Genomic DNA, 20,281 nt, shown 5'->3' with positions numbered 1-20,281 from the left:
GCACCCCATTATAGGAAGGTTATGAAAGGAATGGGAAAAGAGTTATGTAGATTCATTAGGATGTTACCAAGGATGAGGAGTGAGAGTTATGAAGAAGTTGGTGCTTTTTTTCCCCATTAGAGCTGAGAAGATTAACGGCCAACCTGAGGGAGGTCTTCAAGATTACAAAGGGTTATGATAAATAGAGAGAGATTGTTTCCACTGGTTGGTGGGATAACAAGCTACAAATTTAAGTCACAGAAATAATTAAAGGGGACGTTAGGAAAGAAATGTACTGACCGGAATTAGAACATGGAGTTCTCCACCACAAACTACTGCTGAAGCAGTCTATAAAAAAAGAGAATTGGATAGTTGCTTGAAATAAATAAAAATCATAGGATATGGGGAGCAAGGAGAGTGGGATTAGAATAGGTGCCTCATGTTTTGATGACATAGCAGCTGTATCATCAGTAATAGCACAACGAACTCAGATCAAAGCAAACCTTGCCTTCTGTGATTTGTGTAATGGACACAGTCAGCTGCATTTAACGACGTTTGTGTTTCTAGCACAAGGCGATGCCTCGGGTATTGAGCTGAAAATCTCTCACCTAGGATCAGCTGTCTGCGCACCAGTGTTTCAGATGTATTACAGTTTACATTGGCACACTTGAACCAGCATTTGATGTCATAACCTTTACACTGACACAGTGTACGAGGCCCTGTGGGTAACGAAGGCAGAATGAGATCGATAATGGTTCTAAAGCCTCTTGATTGGAATTTGATGAAATGTTTGGAGCTGCATCAGATCCTTGACACCACACAGCATTCACAAGTGAGAAATATCCATCCAGTCTCCTCTTTTTTTTAAAAAAAACTTCATTCTCGGCATGTGGGTGTCGCTGGCAAGGCCAGCATTTATTGCCCATCCCTAGTTGCCCCAAGAAGTGGTGGTGGGCTACTTTATTGAACCACTGTTTGATACAACCGAGTGGATTGCTAGGACACTTCAGAGGGCAGTTATGAGTTAACCACGTTGGTTTATGACTGGAATCACCTATAAGCCAGACAGGGCAAGGACAGCAGGGTTCCTTCTCTAAAGGAAACCTTGCAGCCCTCATAAATAATACCCCACTACCAGCACTCCTAATGCCCTTCCTCTTCCCTGCATCCTTGCCGTGTTGAAATCATGACTGAATTGCACCTTCACGTACTCCTAAATTGTTTTATCCCGCGACCTTAAAACCTCACCTCCTTCAGCCTTTCCTTCCTCCTATAATCTGAAAAACGGGGGTGTTCAGATTATGACCTGTGGGCCATATCCACCCTCAAAGCTCAGGCAACTCGAGCCTTACATGCGCTCATATTTCTTACCCACTGGTTGTGTGTCCCATTTGAATTTCACAGGCCTGGAGGTCTGTTCTCAACATTCTGACGATAGGTCATCGACCTTAAACATTAAGCTCCGTTTCTCTCTCCGCAGATGCTGCCTGACTCGATGAATGTTTCTAGCGTTGTCTGTTTTTATAGCTGCTCTTAACTCTGTTGCCGCATTGGTGGCTAAATCCTGAATCAGAACACCAAGATCTATCAGTATGAGGAACTGTATATGTAAATTAATTGGAACATGGATCTGAACTTTATATGCATTCTACCAGGGTTCCATGCTAAAGTGTATCTAAAGGGCCTACTATGACAAAAAGCTTCGACAGGCTTTTAAAACCCAAGGTGGGCAGCACCTACCAGCAATCTTACTTCATCCCATCTTCTTTCCTCTTTCTAGCCTGGTGGTGTTGTGCACCAAGGGCCTTGACCCAAGTCTTCCAAAAATAAAAAAATAAATAACACAGCAGACATTAAATCTGCTTTTGTGACATCACAAGCGAGACGATGAGAAACTGAGCTCAATTCCCAGACCACACGTGCGGTATAAAATGGGCCTGTTCCAGGACAGTGGAATATCACACAGCTCTTAAAACAAGGCCAGGACTGCCTGTGCCTAATGACCATTAAGGGATGATAATTCCGACTAATGTCGTATTGTTAATTTACATGGCCCGTCCCACCACTGTACACTGACTCCTTCCCACTGGAAAAAAATGCACACCCGACTCCGTAAAAAAATATACATACCCAATCCTCATCAAAGCAAGGAGTTTCAATAAACCATCCCATCTTCCCATTCACTTCTGCTTCTCCAAACATTTCTATGCAAAAATATTCACCCAGACCAGGTCACAGGTTTGATGCCTGGTCTGTGCTGATCTCTGCTGGCAAGGTGTTTGGGTTGATGAAATCGGGCTCAGTATCCTTAACCTAGGTGGTGGGGAGGGGAAACAGAACAGTCAGTATCCCCCTCACCCCCCAGCCGACCTCTGTCACAAACTAACTGTTGTAAACAATTTTACAACACCAAGTTATAGTCCAACAAATTTATTTTAAATTCACAAGCTTTCGGAGGCTTCCTCCTTCCTCAGGTGAATGTTGTGGAAATGTTTTCCACAACATTCACCTGAGGAAGGAGGAAGGAGGAAATGTTTTCCACAACATTCACCTGAGGAAGGAGGAAGCCTCCGAAAGCTTGTGAAATTTAAAATAAATTTGTTGGACTATAACTTGGTGTTGTAAAATTGTTTACAATTGTCAACCTCAGTCCATCACCGGCATCTCCACATCACAAACTAACTGTTGTAGAGGTCTGATGATGACAGGATTGGGCTTGGCTGGGAGATGCCCCCAAAAGTCAAACAGCCTCATGGTCCAGTCTCACACAAAGAAAAATGGCCACTTATGTACGGTGGTGGAGAGCTTCCCACCGACCTCTAACCTCAGGGTAGGGCAATGCTTTCAGAACAGAAAGGAGGGAGCTATAATGGAAATTCTTCTCAATTATCTGGTGATAACAGGATGAGAACTTAATGCCAAGACACAAAGAACTTTTTACCAATGCATGATGGTATCCAGTCCTGATTGACACTCACTAAAATACTTTAGAGGCCTCATTCTTACAACCAAATGATGCGACAATTGCCTTTGTATTATTCTTACTTTATCATTTACTTTAATAACCTTAAAACTTCCATTCCCCTTTTGATCATTTAGTGCTTCACATACTTTCCTTTTAAGCTGCCAGTCAAGTCCTGCGGGTGTGGCAGGGAGTGAAAGCTCCAAAGCTGATTGGAGCACATGGCCCTGGTCACAACCACATGCTTAGCAGACATGTCTCAAGCAACGTTGTCACTAGAATTTCGATTGGGGGGTAATAGTGGGGATGTGGCATTTCCACGCATTGGGATGCTTCCCCAACAGATTTCCAGTATATCTGTGTCCATGCAGAATTATCGCTGAATTGTGATTCGCCCATTTTTCCAATGATGCATGTTGACCCTTCCAAACTTGAGTTCTCTTTGCAGAGTGTTTCATGGGCTGTAGAACACTAGGGTCGGGATAGCGGAAGGGGTAGTTTGGAGCATAGAGCACAAAACTAAACCAACTGCAAGCTTAACTGGACAATAGGTGCAACTGGACAGAACAATGGTATTTAATATTGGCCGACCCACAGGCTCCATGAATGGTGTTGAAATAGATGGGTGAAGTTGAAAGTGATCTAGCAGTCTTGGCAGTCAGCAGGTCCAGCCGATGTAGAGCAGCAATCAACATATAAATATCATGCACAATTACAGGGCAACTGAAATGACAACGGAAGCCAAGCAGCTGGCCAAAGCCATCCTTTCAGCAACTACCAAAAGCTCCCCTCTCCCATCACCCTCCTGCCCTCGCCCATCACCCTCCAGCCACTCACTGAGGCTGCACAATCTCGGGTATCGTGTTCGACCGTAATATCCCACGTCCTCGCCCTCACCAGAACTACTCACGTCCACCTGTGCAAACGCTGGCCGCCTCTTCCCCCTACCTCAACCCCAACTTTCCGCTGAAACTCTGATCCACACGTTCGTTACCTCCAGACTCGATTACTCCCACGCACCACTTGCTGGCCTTTCACCATCCAGCCTCCACAAACTCCGACTCATCCAGAACGCAGCTGCCTGCATCCTGTCCCACACTTGTCATCACTGTGGTCTCGCTGACCTACACTGGCTCCACCCTGTAAGGCATCCAAATTAAAATCGCCCACCCTACCTCTCCAGCCATGCAGCCCCTCCCTTCAGAGCCCTAATTCCAGCCCCCCCCCCAGGCATGCCCCCTCCCACTATTGCTTCGCCACTGGTGGTCGATCTCTCAGTCACCTCTGCTCTATTCTCTGGAACTCCTTCTCCAAACGTTTCCTACATTACAACAGTGACTACACTTCAAAAAAGTACTTCATTGCCCGTAAAGTACTTTGGGATGTACTGAGGTCGTGAAAGGCGCTGTATAAATGCAAGTCTTTCTTTCTTAGTGTCTCTTGTCTTTCTCACTTCTCTTTCTTCCTTCCTTTTAAAAACCTCTTCAAAATCCATCTGTTCCACATAGCTTTCCGTTAACTCTCTCCCTTGGCTTGTCGCCCACTCCTTTTTGCAATTTCTCCCTAAAGTGCCTCGAGACATTTTGTGCGTTAAAGATACTATAGGATTGAAAGTTGTTGGATAAGGTGGACTTATCCTGATTCACACCCTCCCCCCCCCCCCTCACAAAATACACGAAATAAACCGAGTGACAACACAGCAAAGGCAAGCAAGTGATACAGCAATTAAAGGCACACAGACGGTTGATTTCATCAGGGCGATTACTTGAAATAGCGACGAGGCTCCACAGCTTTAATCCAACCCCTTTTCGCAAGTGAGGATTTCAGACGTGACTGAACGCAACGAAAGTTCCGCTGGGTTTCGGGTGTAAATGGGGGCCGTCGAGGGTTAGCAGGCGGGGAGCGAGTTGCCGTCACCACAGCGATGGAAGTCGCCTCGCTGCCCGCCCGTCTTGCTGATCAGCCTCACGTCCTCGATCACGATGTCGCGGGCGACCGCCTTGCACATGTCGTAAACGGTCAGCGCTGCCACGCTGGCCGCTACCAGGGCCTCCATCTCCACCCCCGTCTTGCCCTCCGCGCCGCAGGTGGCCGTGACCACTACTGCCAGCCGGGCCTCGTCTAGCCCCAGCGAGACGTCGACCCGGTGCAGCTGGACGGCGTGGCACAGCGGGATTAACTGGCTGGCCAGCTTGGCCCCGGCGATGCCGGCCAGCTGGGCTGTGACCAGCGCGTCCCCCTTCCGCAGCCCGTCGGCCACCACCAGCCGGTAGGCCCGCTCCCCGAGCCGGACCACCGCCTGGGCCACGGCCGTGCGCCGCGAGTCGGGCTTGCCGCCCACGTCCACCATGACGGCCCTGCCCCGGGAGTCGATGTGAGTCAAGCGCTCGGCCTGTCCGCCCTCTTCCGCCCCGCCTTCGCCAACGGGCCCGTCTCCGCTCGGATGAGGCCGCACGCTGTGACGGGCTGTGCTTGCCCGCACGTCTGATCTGGCACCACTGCTAAGGCTCTCACAGCTCCTCTTGGCGAGTCTGCTCCTGTCAGTGCCGTATGTTCTTAGCAGAGTGCTCACTGCTGGTCCCGCTCTGCCATAAAGAGTTGGCAGGCCTCCCTCACTTGTAAACACAGCATTCCGGAATGTTTTTCCCATTGGAGTGGACGGTGCGCTGTTCCAAATTGGCTGCCGGTCCGGTCGGATCAGATTTACGATTCCCCGAGCTGCAGTGGGAGGAGCAGCCTCTTCCCCTGGAAGAAAATAAGAACAGAGAGAAGTGAAAAAAAAAAAAGAGAAAAGCAACGTTAGCTGGAAGGGAACGTTCCCGTCTAAACGCCGGCCGCACTTTGCCCGCGCGGTGGAGACTGGGTGTGTTCAGGCCTTCCCTCTTCCTGGGCGGCTTAGGAGTGCTCGAAGATACCGTTTATCAGACGAGACGTTAAACCAAGGCCTCGTCTGCCCCCTCAGGTCGAGGTAAAAGATCCCAGGGCACTGGCTATCTCATTGCTGCGCACAAAACTACTGCCATGATTCCCCCACGGTGACGACACTGCGAAAGTAATTAACTGGCTGTAAAGCGTTTTGGGACGTCCTGAGGCCGTGAAAGGTGCAATAGAAATGCAAGTTCTTTTCTTTTAAGGTCTTGTTCACATTAATTTACATTTATCTCCAAAAGAAATGTGCACAGACAAATTAGATTGAAGCAACAACAACTTGCATTTATATGGCGCCTTTAATATAGTAAAATGTCCCAAGGCGCTTCACAGGAGTGATTATCAAACAAAATTTGACACCGAGCCATATAAGGAGATATTAGGACAGGTGACCAAAAGCTTGGTCAAAGAGGTAGGTTTTAAGGAGCGCCTTAAAAAGGAGGAGAGAGAGAGATAGATAGAGAGAGAGAGGCGGAGAGGTTTAGGGATGGAATTACAGAGTTTAGGGCCGAGGCAGCTGAAGACACGGCCGCCGATGGTGGAGCGATTAAAATCGGGGATGCGCAAGAGGCCAGAATTGGAGGAGCGCAGAGATCTCGGAGGGCTGTAGAGCTGGAGGTGGTTATAGAGATAGAGAGGGGGGGGGGGGAGGGCGGAGGCCGTGGAGGGATTTGAAAACAAGGATGAGAATTTTAAAACCGAGATGTTGCCAGACCAGGAGCCAATGTAGGTCAGTGAGCACAGAGGTGATGGATGAACGGGACTTGGGGAGAGGTAGGATACGGGCAGCAGAGTTTTGGATGAGCTCAAGTTTACGGAGGGTGCAAGGTGGGAAGCCGGCCAGGAGAGCGTTGGAATAGTCGAGTCTGGAGGTAATAAAGGGATGAATGAGGGTTTTGGCAGCAGATGAGCTGAGGCGGGCGATTTTACGGAGGTGGAAGTAGGTGATCTTGGTGATGGAGAGGATCTCAGGTCGGGAGCTCAGTTCAGGGTCAAATAGGATTGACCAAGGTTGCGAACGATCTGGTTCAGCCTCAGATAGTGGCCAGGGAGAGGGATGGGATCAGGAGCTAGGGAACAGGTTGTGGCGGGGACTGAAGACAACGGCAATGACAAAAGCAGAAGTCATTCTACAAACTTTAAGAATTTAACTCGGAGGAGAACAGAAACAAGTAGCACACGCGATTGAGAGAGACAAAAACAGCCATCAGAGTAGATAAAAGATCTAAAAGATGCCCAACTGTGGTAGTAATAGCAAAAGCTTTATCAGGAATTTTCCAGACTATTTTTTCCCCTTATTGGCCCTGGGTTTTTAATCTTCTTTTTGCCTCTCCCAGGATGTTACGCGGATGTGTGTGTGTGTGTGTGTGTGTGGGGGGGGGGGGGCGGGGGGAAGGAAGTATCTAGCCACGACCCTCCAGCCATCATGAGTGTGGGGCAGGCTTGATGGACCAGCCGGTCTTTTTCTGCCTTCATACGTTCACATCCAGTGATCTTGCTGCAAAAATGCTCGTGTGCAGACACTGGTTGTGAACAGGATCAGGCTCGGCTGCACCAGGTCCCTGACGAGACCGAATAGTTTATCAACACTTGGCAACTAGGCTCCCGCTTGACACAAGTACATCAAAAGAAAGAAAGACGTGCATTTATATAGCGCCTTTCGCAACCTCAGGACGGTCCAAAGCGCTTTACAGCCAATGAAGTACTTTTGAAGTGTAGTCACTGTTGTAATGTAGGAAACGTGGCAGGCACTTTGCACATGGCAAGATCCCACAAACAGCAATGAGATAATGACCAGATAATCATTTTTTTTTTTAGCGTTGTTGGTTGAGGGATAAATATTGGCCAGGACACTGGCGAGAACTTTCTTGCTCCTCTTCGAATCTTTTACATCCACCTGAGAAGGCAGACTCGGTTTAACGTCTAATCCGAAAGACAGCGCCTCCGACAATGAAGCATTCCCTCAGGACTGGCACTGGAATGTCAGCCTTGATTTTGTGCTCAAGCCTCTGGAGTGGGACTTGAACTCACGACCTCTGACTCAGGCGAGACTGTTACCACTGAGCCACGGCACTTTGCACAGCGGACTGGCGAAAACTCCAAGAACATTTTTTAAAAATGACACACACACACACAGAGGATAATTTTAGGTAATTAGCAGAAGAAACCGGGGGGGGGGGGGGGGGGGGGGGGGGAGATGAGGAGTAATTTCTTTACGCAGCGAGTTTTAATGATCTGGAATGCGCTGCCTGAAAGGGCGGTGGAAGCAGATTCAATAATAACTTTCAAAAGGGGAATTGAACAAATGCTTGAAAAGGAAAAATTTGCAGGGCTATGGGGAAAGAGCAGGGGAAGTGGGACTAATTGGATAGCTCTTTCAAAGAGCCGGCACAGGCACGACGGGCCGAACGGCCCCCCTTCTGTGCTGTGCGATTCTCTAGAAATAAAGCAGAGTTAGCTGTTCAGCCTGCGAACTGCGAACCATTACTGATTCAGCTTCTCCAAGGCCTCCGCCTCTCTCACAAGGCCCAAAGAGAGAGGGGTAGGGGAGAGAGAGAGAGAGAGAGAGAGAGAGGATATGGAAAGAAAGTTGCAGAGGGACGCGAGAAGCTGCTACTGCGGAAGACATTTGCTTACTTTTCCCCAAAGAAATTTAAAAACAAAATTAAAAAAAAAAAAAATTATATATGGAAACCCAGCCAAACCAGTATGTCGCATTCCATCCACACGTCCTCTTACTAAAAATAATTTTAAAAAAAATTTGGCTGGATTCCTTTCAGCCTGGAACAGGCGATCCACCCGGGGATTAAGCATATGGACAAATTTGTGTTACATCCCAAAATTATTTCCTGCCTCAGCAAAAAGGCAGCAGATTCCTGGGCCTGGCCACCTGCCGAGAGGCCGGTGAGAAGCAGCAAGTGACAGCAACGGTCCGCTGACAGCAGATCAAACGCCATTATATTTTAAATTACATTTTTTTCCTCTTCGCGCCAGTTACTCCCTGTTCTTTGCGCCTGCCTGGACTCTCACCTCTGCTGTTGATGGAGGTTTGGGGGGGGGTGCTGGAATATTGGGAACAGGAGTAGGCCATTCAGACCCTCAGGCCTGCTCCGCCATTCAATATGACCAACAAAAAGTGCGAGGAGCTCATGGACTTCTTTGTCACTAAGATTGAGACCACCCGTTCAGTTGCCTCTGCCGCTTCCCTCCCTTCCCCTGGAGCACCAAACCAAATTTCCCCTAAGATTCCCCTCTGCCCTAGCCATAAACTGGTCATCTCTAGTTTCTCCCATCTCCCCTCACGCCCTCTCCAATCTCATCTTGTCCAGTATACCCACCTCCTGCTCCCTCGACCCTATTCCCACCAAACTGCTGACCACCCAGCTTCCCTTCCTGGCCCCCATGTTAGCTGATGTTGTTAACGGTTCCCTCTCCCTCAGGTACTGTCCCCTTTCCCTTCAAATCTGCTGTCATCAACCCCCTCCTCAAAAAAAACCTTGGCCCCTCTGTCCTTGCAAACTATCGTCTCATTTGCAACCTTCCTTTCCTCTCCAGAGTCCTTGAATGTGTTATGGCCTCCAAAATCCATGCCCATTTTTCCCTGTGTATCTCTTCCCCCCCCCTCCTCGACCCATGATGGCTGGTAGAGGTTTCAGCTGCATCTGTTCCACTGTTTAAAACTCCCTCATTAAATCTCTCCGCCTCTCTGTGAAAATCTCCTGAAAAACTCTCTCTTCAACCTAGACTTTAATGACCCCTCCTAACCTCCCCCAGCTTGGCTTGGTATCTGTTTTCATTATGCATTGGACAGTGTTTCTCTTTACATTAAAAGTGCTCTCTAAACCCAATTGCGATGTTGTCTCACACCGTTTGTGGGGGTGGGGGGTGGTGTGGGGGAGAGGATATGAATTATCTAACACTTATCACAGCCACAGAAGCTCTGGGGATCCACTCACTCGAAGAAACGCATGCAGAACGAAGGGATCACGAGAAGGGGAGAAAGAGCGAATGTTAATCGTAAATTGAAAAGCCAATAGTACGTACTGCTCCATCACCCACCAATCAGGATCATGGGCCTGTTCTTCATCTGTGATATGTTGAACATCCCTGAAAAGGAAACAAGATAAAAGGTTGAAACGTACAACTAAAATGGGATATCTTTCAGTAGTTGGTTTGAAAACTTGTTATCTCAACCCCCAGCTCAAGTATCGATGATTCAGCTATAATAAGGCTTCGGGAGACACCCAAATTAGCAGTTTATAGCGAGAGTTACAGTCCTTTTTTTGTTTTGAAGAGTAGTAGAAACTTACAGCAAAGAAGGAAGCCATTCGGCCCATCGTGCTTGTGCCGGCTCTTTGGTAGAGCAATCCAATTAGTACCACTCCCCTGCTCTTTCCCCAAAGCCGTGCAAATGTTTCCTTTTCAAGTATGCATACAATGTCCTTTTAGTAGAGTTGAGATAAGTTCTCTCTTTAGTTTATATATATTTCTAACCCCCTCCCCCAACCTCAAGTACTTACTCTTTGGCTCTCTAATATGCCTCCATCGGGACTGGCTGCCCTCCAGTTCATAGAATGATACAACACAGGAGGCAGCTATTTGGCCCATCGTGCCTGTGCTGGCTCTTTGAAAGAGCTATCCAATTAGTCCCACACCTCAGCTCTTACCCACAGTCCTGCATAGGTCCTTGCCCAAATCGTCAACTGTGAGCCTGGACCAGAGACGATTGAGCCAACCCCAATAGTGTTCTCAACTGACATCCACGCAAGGAGCAGCCGGCAGACAGCGATCACTAGTGAGAAACTCTGATAGGTATTTTTTATTTTCCCTCCGTACCCTCAGGACACCAACTGCCGTGCCCACTGCCATCACCGGAGTCGACGTCAGCTAATGCAGCACAGATTGAGGATGGAACCAGAGACCTCCTCGGGCTGAACGGCCGTGTTTAGTGGCTAGTGAAAGTATCGCGAGCTATCAGGGGAGTTTCCCTGCCTTCCCTGGTCTTAATCCTGTTCTATGTAAACTCGGGGTCTCCTAATTGTGAGTTCAACATTCAGATCTGAACCTCTGAAATGACTGGTCAAATATGTCTTTTAAAAATAAAGGGTCTACCTGCCCCCTCTCCCCAAGCCTGGGTTAGTGATTTTACGCCCTGGAGATGGATGGCCACGGTAGACTATTGGTTACGGTACTGAACCAGCAACCCAGGGGTCGTCGAGTTCAAATCCCATCATGGAAAAAGTTATGCAATTGAATTCAATAAATCTGGTGATTTGTGGGCCGGCACCAAAACAGTGACCATGGAAGCTGCCGGATTGTAGTAAAAACCCAACTGGTTCATTAATGCCCTTCGGGAAAGGAAACCTGCCGTCCTTACCCGGTGTGGCCTACATGTGAGTCCAATCCCACACGGCGTGGGTTGACTCAATGCTCTTCAGGGATGGGCAAATCTTGGGACTCATCACCCAGGAGGGCATTAGGCCCAAAGAGGTTAATCTGAACCCCACCTATCCAAAAGAGAAAGATATCAGTAACCTTACCCGCATGCTGCTGCTTCTTCCTGCCCACTGCTGCCCCGATAATCTCTAGTACGGCCTCCTCTGTGGCTCCGGACCGCAGCACATCCCTCAGAGATACTTCGGTATTCCCAAAAAGACACACCTACACATTAAAACATAACTAAAGTTGCTAAAGTTCTCTCTTTAGTTTATATATATTTCTAACTCCCTACCCACCACCCCACCCCGCTCAAGTATCTACTCTCTGATAGCAGCCAAACAGTGTGACCTTGGAAATCCAGGGAATTCCCTAGAAACTCAGTCTGAGTAGAACGTGCAGTTTAGGTTGCTCGTCTCCTGAATTTCAGCCTTTGTTTTGGAGTCAAATTCGGGAAAAAAAAAATATGGAGTGAAATCATGAAGCTGGGAGCAAATCTGGGTTTAAAAATCAAACAGGACGTCCACGATCAGAAAACTCGAGGGTTAAAAGAAATATCGGTGTAACGGTTTTTGGAAGGAAGAAATAAATATATCAGGTAAATAATAAACACCTATGACTGTCCTCACAAAGTGTAACGTTAAGAAGGAATTACTGCGCATCACTGGCTGCATCCTCCGTGACCCCTCCCCAAAAGTTGAGCAGTCTGTATGTGGCGTAGGTTATTGGGACAACACTCTACGTCAATGCTGCCTGTTGGTAATGAGCAACTATGAAGAGCTATGAAGGCCATTCAGTGAGGAAACACTTTTTCACACAAAATTTAAAGGGTTAAATTACGAGGACACTTTGCGTAAACGGGGGTTGCATTCCCTCGAGTTTAGAAGGTTGAGGGGTGATCTAATTGAAATGTTTAAAGTGATTTATTAGAGTAGATACAGAGAAACTATTTCCTCTAGTGGGGAAATCCAGAACAAAGCGAGGTGGGGGGGGGGGCGGGGGCATAATCTTAAAATTAGAGCTGGGCTGTTCAGGAGTGAAATCAGGATGGTTAGATGACCAGAGCTGCAAACAGTACTCCAGACAGGGCCTGACCAACATCTTATCAAACAGTCTGTGATTGTGCAGTGCATCAAAACCAAATACCTCACTCGGGGCACCTCCGGATGAAGCCGGGGTCGGGGGGAATCTGATCCATGTCAGATGCAGACTGGAGCACCCACCCCGCTGGGAGGGCAGACTGAAAGGCCCAGTGTACAGGTCCTCACCTTCAGATTGCCATCGGCGGTGATCCTTAGTCGATTGCAGGAGCCACAGAAATGTTCAGACATGGAGGTGATGAATCCGATGCGGCCCTGGAAGTCGGGCACTTTGTAAGCCTGCGGGTTATGAGAGGAGGAAAAGGACCGGAGGTGAATTCTCGCAGCTCACAAGTATCTAAATACATTCCCGGAGTCAGATTCCCTCTTCGTTTGTTTTTTTTTTTTGCTTTCAAGGCTCTCCCTTCCTTCCAGCTCACCCTTGGACGGGGAAAAACATTGCGCGTTGTGGGTCAGAGAAACGTAGGGGCTGCTTTAGGCCTGCCCCAAAAAGGCCTCGGAGCTAATTAGGCCACAAAACAAAAATTCTCTGGCGTCCCCACGACTGACTTACGCTGGGGGTTACGGTTCCACAGCACGAGCTGGCCTCGAGTATCTCGGCCAAGGGACTATTCGTTGGTCGAGTGTCCAGACAGCGAGCGGTAGCTGGCTATTTGACCATGGGGGGGATTGGGGGGGAAAAAAAGAGGGGCATTGCAGCCCAGCCCGATCCTGTCCTCACCCGAATGAGACAGCACGCAACCTGGATCAGGAGTAACGACTGATTCTCCCGTGGTCCCCCCACCACCAACCCTTTCCCCAAACTGACAGCCGCCAGGGTTTCTAACACTGATTGACGGCCGGTCAACCCCTGCTGGAAAGGGCTGAGGCCTGCGGTTGTCAGACAAGCAGTGGTCTCGACCGCGATCCTTCCACGGTCGAATAGCTGAGACTCTCAGTCCAGGCCGGGTCGAGGTGGACGAGGTCAGCCTTCCCTCAAGAGAGGCCCATGACATTCCACCTAGCAGATCGGACACAAACAAACCAAACTCATTCCGACCGCGACAAGCTGGTGCGAGTAACAAAAAAAAAATCCACAGCCTCAAACCTGCAAACCCTCAGTGTACAGTAGGTGTAGGGTGGAGATCCTGGACGAGTGAGCTTTCTCCTCTCCAAGTCAGAATCATTAAAACTAAGGTTTTATCAGGTATTTTTTCAGGTTTTATTTTGCGTTGGGAGAAAATAAAATCAAAAAAAAAACCGCCGCCCCAAAAACCTGGGCAGAGTCGGTGGGAAAAAACAAAACAAAAATCAGTTTGTATTTTGATCGTTATTAAATTTCGACCCACGATGACTGGCAGAGGTTTCAGCTGCATCGGCCCTACTGTTTGGAACGCCCTCATTAAACTTCTCCGCCCCTCTTTGAAAATCTCCTTAAAAACTCTCTCTTCAACCTAGTCTTCAATGACCCCCGTCTAACTCCCCCTTCTCGTCTTGGTGTCCATCTTCATTACACATTGGACAGTGGTATTCTTTACAAGGCACAGTTAAGCTAAATAACAGCCCGCGACTATTTATACAGTTCATAATTTTATGGGTTTCAATTGCAGTTCCAAAAGTTCTGGTTTATAGTTCTAAGTTTTAAAAAAAAAAATCTTTAAGGTAAACACTAACGTGGGCAAGAAAAGGAACGTCTCTGCGGAGCAGTGAGACGTTTAAATTCAGTGCGCATTCCCCACCTTTAAAACTGCACACAGCAGGGAGCTTGGCTCTGTGGTGGGACTCTTGCCTTTGAGTCAGAAGGTCGAGCCCATAATCTAGCGAGGGAGTGCTGCATTGTCGGAGGTGCCTTTCACGAGATGAGTCCCTGTCTCCCTGTTCAGGTGGATGTGAAAGATCCCATGGCACTAAACAGTGGAACCAGGGGGAAGAGGAGAATTTTTTTTTTTTAAAAACCACAGCGAGTTGTTATGATCTGGAATGCACTGCCTGAAAGGGCGGTGGAAACAGATTCAGTAGTAACTTTCAACAGGGAACTGAATAAATACTTGAAAGTGGAGTCACAGGTGGATAGGGTGGTGAAGAAGGCATTCAGCATGCTTGGTTTCATTGGTCAGAACATTGAATGCAGGAGTTGGGATGTCTTGTTGAAGTTGTACAGGGCATTGGTGAGGCCACACTTGGAGTACTGTGTACAGTTCTGGTCACCCTATTATAGAAAGGATATTATTAAACTAGAAAGAGTGCAGAAAAGATTTACTAGGATGCTACCGGGACTTGATGGTTTGACTTATAGGGAGAGGTTAGACAGACTGGGACTTTTTTCCCTGGAGAGTAGGAGGTTAAGGGGTAATCTTATAGAAGTCTATAAAATAATGAGGGGCATAGATAAGGTAGATAGTCAAAATCTTTTCCCAAAGGTAGGGGAGTCTATAACGAGGGGGCATAGATTTAAGATGAGAGGGGAGAGATACAAAAGGGTCCAGAGGGGCAATTTTTTCACTCAAAGGGTGGTGAGTGTCTGGAACGAGCTGCTAGAGGCAGTAGTAGAGGCGGGTACAATTTTGTCTTTTAAAAAGCATTTGGACAGTTACATGGGTAAGATGGGTATAGAGGGATATGGGCCAAGTGCAGGCAATTGGGACTAGCTTAGTGGTATAAACTGGGCGACATGGACATGTTGGGCCGAAGGGCCTGTTTCCATGTTGTAACTTCTATGATTCTATGAAGGAAGAATTTGCAGGGTTATGAGGAGAGAGCAGGGGAGAGTGGGACTAATTGGATAGCTCTTTCAAAAAGAGCTTCCACAGGCACGATGGGCCGATTGGCCTCCTTCTGCACTGTGCGATTCTATGATTATACTTCGAAGAAGAGCAGGGGAGTTTCTCCCTGCAGTCCTGGCCAATATTTATTCCTCGCCCAACATCACCAAAACAGATTTAATCGCCTTGCTGGTTTGTGGGACCTTTGCTGCGTACAAATTGGCTGCCACATTTGTCCGCAGTTCAAAAGTATTTATCCGCTGGCTGTAAAGCGCTTTGGGACGTTCTGAGGATGTGAAGGGCGTTTATAAAAGCAAGTTTTTTTCTTTCTTCTTCTAACTGCTAAAAGAACTCACCTCAAGTTACCTCCCCGTCAGGATTTAGCACTGAAATTGGATCCTGGAATGCGCAACGGTTAGCGACATCGTGCCCGCTGCACACAACGTGTGTCTGTCATCGCACAACGGTACGATGACATCACTAATTCACGTGCGTCTTAGGACCCATGTGGGCCAGGCGGAAACCGGCCAAAAGCAGCATTTACCCATCCACCAACTGGGGGGAGAAGAAAAACTCCAAACTTATCGGTAATAACTATTTTAACGACCCTTATTTTAAAGATAGGATGAGGCTAGTATGGGAACTGGAACAGCAAACGCTGCTGGAACCGGAACATCACACACGATACAGAAAAAAGCCCCTTTTTTTTTTTGCTTTTGGGATGTGGCAAGTTCATGTTTATTGCCCCTCCTTAGTTGCTCTGAGTGCATTATGAGTCAATCACGTAGTGTGGAACTGGGAAGTGGGGAAAAAAAAAAAAGACAGATTTCCTTCCCTGAAGGATAGGCATGAAGCAGTTGGGTTTTTACAACAATCCGGCAGTTTCCACGGTCATTTTATCCGGTGCCAGCCCACAAATCACCAGATTTACTGAATTCAATTCCAATGCCATGGTGGGATTTGAACTCATAAGAAATAGGAGCAGGAGTAGGCCATACGGCCCCTCGAGCCTGCTCCGCCATTCAATAAGATCATGGCTGATCTTCGACCTCAACTCCACTTTCCTGCCCGATCCCCATATCCCTTGATTTCCCTAGAGACCAAAAATCAATTGATTTCAGCCTTGAATATATTCAACGACTCAGCATCCACAGCCCTCTGGGGTAGAGAATTCCAAAGGTTCACAACCCTCAGTGAAGAAATTTCTCCTCATCTCAGTCTTAAATGGCCGATCCCTTATCCTGCGACTATGCCCCTAATTCTAGACTCTCCAGCCAGGAGAAACAGCTTCTCAGCATCTACCTTATCAAGCCCCTCAGAATCTTGTATGTTTCAATTAGATCACCTCTTGTTCTTCTAAACTCCAGAGAGTATAGGCCCGTTCTACTCAATATCACCTCATAGGACAACCCTCTCATCCCAGGAATCAATCTAGTGAACCTTCTTTGCACCCCCTCTAAGGCAAGTATACCCTTCCTTAGATAGGGAGACCAAAACTGTACACAGTACTTAGGTGTGGTCTCACCAGCATCCCATATAATTGCAGCAAGACTTCCTTACTCTTGTACTCCAACCCCCTTGCAATAAAGTCCATCATACCATTTGCCTTCCTAATTGCTTGCTGTACCTGCATGTTAACTTTGTGTTTTATGTACAAGGACACCCAGATCCCTCTGAACACCCACATTTAGTAGTTTCTCACAGTTAAAAAAAATATTCTGTTTTTCTATTCATCCTACCAAAGTGAATAACCTCACATTTCCCCACATTATACTCCATCTGCCACCTTCTTGTCCATTCACTTAACCTGTCTATATCCCTTTGTAGCCTCTTTGCATCCTCCACATAGCTTACTTTCTCATCTAGCTTTGTATCATCACAAACTTGGTTACATTACACTCAGTCCCTACATCGAAGTCATTAATATAGATTGTAAATAGCTGAGGCCCAAGCACCGATCCTTGCGGCACCCCACTAGTTACAGCCTGTCAACCTGAGAATGAACAGTTTATTCCTCCTACTCTCTGTTTTCTGTCTGATAACCAATCCTCTATCCATGCTAATATATTACCCCCGACCCCATGCGCCCTCATCTTGTGTGGCACTTTATCGAATGCCTTTTGAAAATCCAAATACACAATACATCCACAGGTTCCCCTTTATCTACCCTGCTAGCTACATCCTCAAAAAACTCAGATTTGTCAAACACGATTTCCCTTTCATAAAACCATGTTGCTAGTTCACTACTTAACCGCTAGGCTACCGTATCAGACCGTACTTTCCCCCCAACAACCTCGACCTCAATCTCGGAACAATGCATCAGTGTTAAATTTGCCACACCCACCACCCCTCACAGCCTATCTGATCGAGTGGGTCCTGGCCTCACGCCCACCAGGATTTTTTTGGTGGGGGGGAGGGGTGGAGTTTAAGGACTTCTCTAAACTCATCTTGGCAGCTTGTTGGGAAAGGATCCAAGTTTCCGTCAGTCCGGGATTAAGAGAGAAAACGGCAAATTTCTTGAACCCTGAAATAAGATGCAGAAAATTCTGGAACTGCACTGCAGCTCCGTCAGCTCTCGAAGAGAGAAAAGACGGGTTAAGGTCTTGGCGTGGAGACCTTTTAAATCGAGCGCCAAGGGCCTTTTCTCTTTTCAGACGCTGACCGACCTGCTGTGTAGTTGCAGAATTTTCTACATCCATTAGTCTGGTCTGAATCTAAACCCAGGTGCCGGAGGATTCTGTACAAGTTTTATTGTACAAAAGGCTTACTGTGATCTTGAAGTAAGTCTCCGCTCATTAATAATTATTAGGGCTCTTAAGTTGTTATAAAAAAAAAATGGACGAGAGAGCAGTGGAAACTTGCTGACACATTTATGGGTTTTGGAACCTGACCTCATCCCCTTTTGAACGGCCCAGAGTCAGAACACTGCTGGTCAGGAATAGTAGCAGAACCCAGAGTCGGCCATGGGCCTGCGGAACGAGTGGGTGTTGAACCTGGAGCACGGAACTGGTTCAGAGCCTGCGGGTAACCTGGTGCCAAGACGAGGATCGAATAATCAAACGTGGTCTGTGGATGGAGCAGGCGGTTGGGCCAAAGTGGATTTTTCTGGCTCAGGAGCTGGTTTAATTGCTTTTGGGCGCTGGTTAACACGTTCATGCTATTTACTGTCAATGCCATTTTTAAAATGAAAGAAAAGAAACAAAAGAAAGAAAGAAAAAAAAGGAGAGAAAGAGCGAGGGGGGGGGGGGGGGCGCGAGCGAGGATGGAGAGGGGCAGAGATGGAGAGGGGCAGAGATGGAGAGGGGCAGAGATGGAGAGGGGCAGAGATGGAGAGGGGCAGAGATGGAGAGGGGCAGAGATGGAGAGGGGCAGAGATGGAGAGGGTCAGAGATGGAGAGGGTCAGAGATGGAGAGGGTCAGAGATGGAGAGGGGCAGAGATGGAGAGGGGCAGAGATGGAGAGGGTCAGAGATGGAGAGGGTCAGAGATGGAGAGGGGCAGAGATGGAGAGGGGCAGAGATGGAGAGGGGCAGAGATGGAGAGGGGCAGAGATGGAGAGGGGCAGAGATGGAGAGGGTCAGAGATGGAGAGGGGCAGAGATGGAGAGGGGCAGAGATGGAGAGGGGCAGAGATGGAGAGGGGCAGAGATGGAGAGGGGCAGAGATGGAGAGGGGCAGAGATGGAGAGGGGCAGAGACGGAGAGGGGCAGAGATGGAGCAGAGATACAGAAAGAGAGAGAACGGGAGAAAAGAAAGAAAAATAAAACTGAAAGGAAAGAGAGAGAGAGAGGAAAAAAAAGGAAGAAAGGGGAACTCGCAATGATAGCTTTCACCGCCTCGGTGTCCCAAAGCGCTTTACAGCCAATTAAATACTTTCTGAAGTGTTGTCACTGTTGAGATGTAGGAAACGCGGCAAAGCACAAACAGCAACGTGATAACGGTCAGATAATCTCTTTTTAAAAAAAAATCTTGGTTGAGGGATAAATATTGGCCAGGACACCAGGGTGAACTCCCCTGCTCTTCTTCGAAATGGTGCCATGGGATCTTTAACGTCCACCCGAGAGGGCAGACGGGCCCTCAGTTTAACGTCTCAACTGAAAGACGGCACCTCCGACAGTGTAGCACTCCCTCAGTACTGCACTGGATTGTCAGCCTGGATTATGCGCTCTCTCTGGAGTGGGACTTGAACCCGCGACCTTCTGACTTAAGAGGCGAGAGTGGTACCACTAAGCCAGAGCTAACACTGTTAAAACAGGTTGATGACTGCATTAAAATAGGAATTAATGCGTGCACGGTATTGCACGGAGGGAATTAAACCAGCCGCGGCCTCAATTACTTTTTAAGAGATTTCCGGACTGCCCACTTGAAAACCGGGCGGCTGGTGAGCCTCGTCCCACTGCTTCACCTGGAAGTCGCAGACTCACTTTAGCGGTATCTGAAGATCCTGAAGACAGCTTCTCCAGCTCAGGCCACCTCTCCTTAATGGTGCTCAGCATCTCCTGGTAGCTCACCATCTTCTTAAAATTCCACTTGTTACCTAGCAAAAAAAAACAAAACAAAAAGGAGCCGCACAGAGAGTGAGGCAGAGTCAGACTCAATCCCAGACCTTTTTTTTTTTTGCAGTAAGCCAGATGTACAGAAATCCAATCCCCCCTCCCCCCAACAAAACCAAACTACTGAAACCTACATATGTAGAGCTGGTGCTTGGGGGTGGGGACCCTCCGTCGGAGCCTGGGCCAGTCTGCACCCTTGAAGTTGGCCTTTTTTTTTTTTATTATCCTCATCCCCTAGGCCAGCTTTTTCCGTCTCCGTTTCGAATTGCCTCACCCCCTGCCTCCCCCTCTCCCCCCGCCCCCCCCACCCCGCACCCCCCTCCTCTCCCCCCGCCCCTCCCACCCCGCACCCCCCTCCTCTCCCCCCGCCCCTCCCACCCCGCACCCCCCTCCTCTCCCTCCGCCCCACCCCCCCCCCCTCCCAACAGCTCTTCACACATTCTCTATGCCTCGTAAAGATCTTTGATTTCTCTGATTATACCTCTTGTGAAGTGAAAACAAAATCTCAGCCAATAGATTCTATAAAAGGATTGTAAAGACTCTATCATCTTCAAGACAGTGTAAAGTATCGGCATTGTCTTGCT

At 48.1% G+C, this 20,281-nt stretch overlaps 1 protein-coding gene across 3 annotated transcripts in view; it reads right to left on the bottom strand.

The window, feature by feature from the left end:
• Positions 1-4,688: 4,688 nt before the first annotated feature.
• mocs1 (molybdenum cofactor synthesis 1) overlaps positions 4,689-20,281 on the bottom strand; it is a 51,645-nt gene continuing 36,052 nt past the window's right edge. For 2 of the 3 annotated variants that reach the window (XM_067985153.1, XM_067985154.1), the window contains exons 7-11: positions 19,569-19,681; positions 12,574-12,684; positions 11,410-11,530; positions 9,929-9,976; positions 4,689-5,686 (exon numbers count right to left, since the gene is read on the bottom strand). In XM_067985153.1, the coding sequence (XP_067841254.1) occupies positions 4,830-5,686; positions 9,929-9,976; positions 11,410-11,530; positions 12,574-12,684; positions 19,569-19,681 (1,250 nt within the window). In that variant the 3' untranslated portion in view covers positions 4,689-4,829. Of the gene's footprint in view, positions 5,687-9,913; positions 9,977-11,409; positions 11,531-12,573; positions 12,685-19,568; positions 19,682-20,281 lie in introns of all 3 variants that reach the window. The other variant, XM_067985155.1, reaches the window with a different exon arrangement.

The sequence above is a fragment of the Heptranchias perlo genome, chromosome 5, assembly GCF_035084215.1.
Source record: "Heptranchias perlo isolate sHepPer1 chromosome 5, sHepPer1.hap1, whole genome shotgun sequence".
Taxonomy (NCBI): Eukaryota; Metazoa; Chordata; class Chondrichthyes; order Hexanchiformes; family Hexanchidae; genus Heptranchias; species Heptranchias perlo.
Note: the sequence above shows the minus strand (reverse complement) of the source record. Positions and strands in the feature narration are given on the sequence as shown.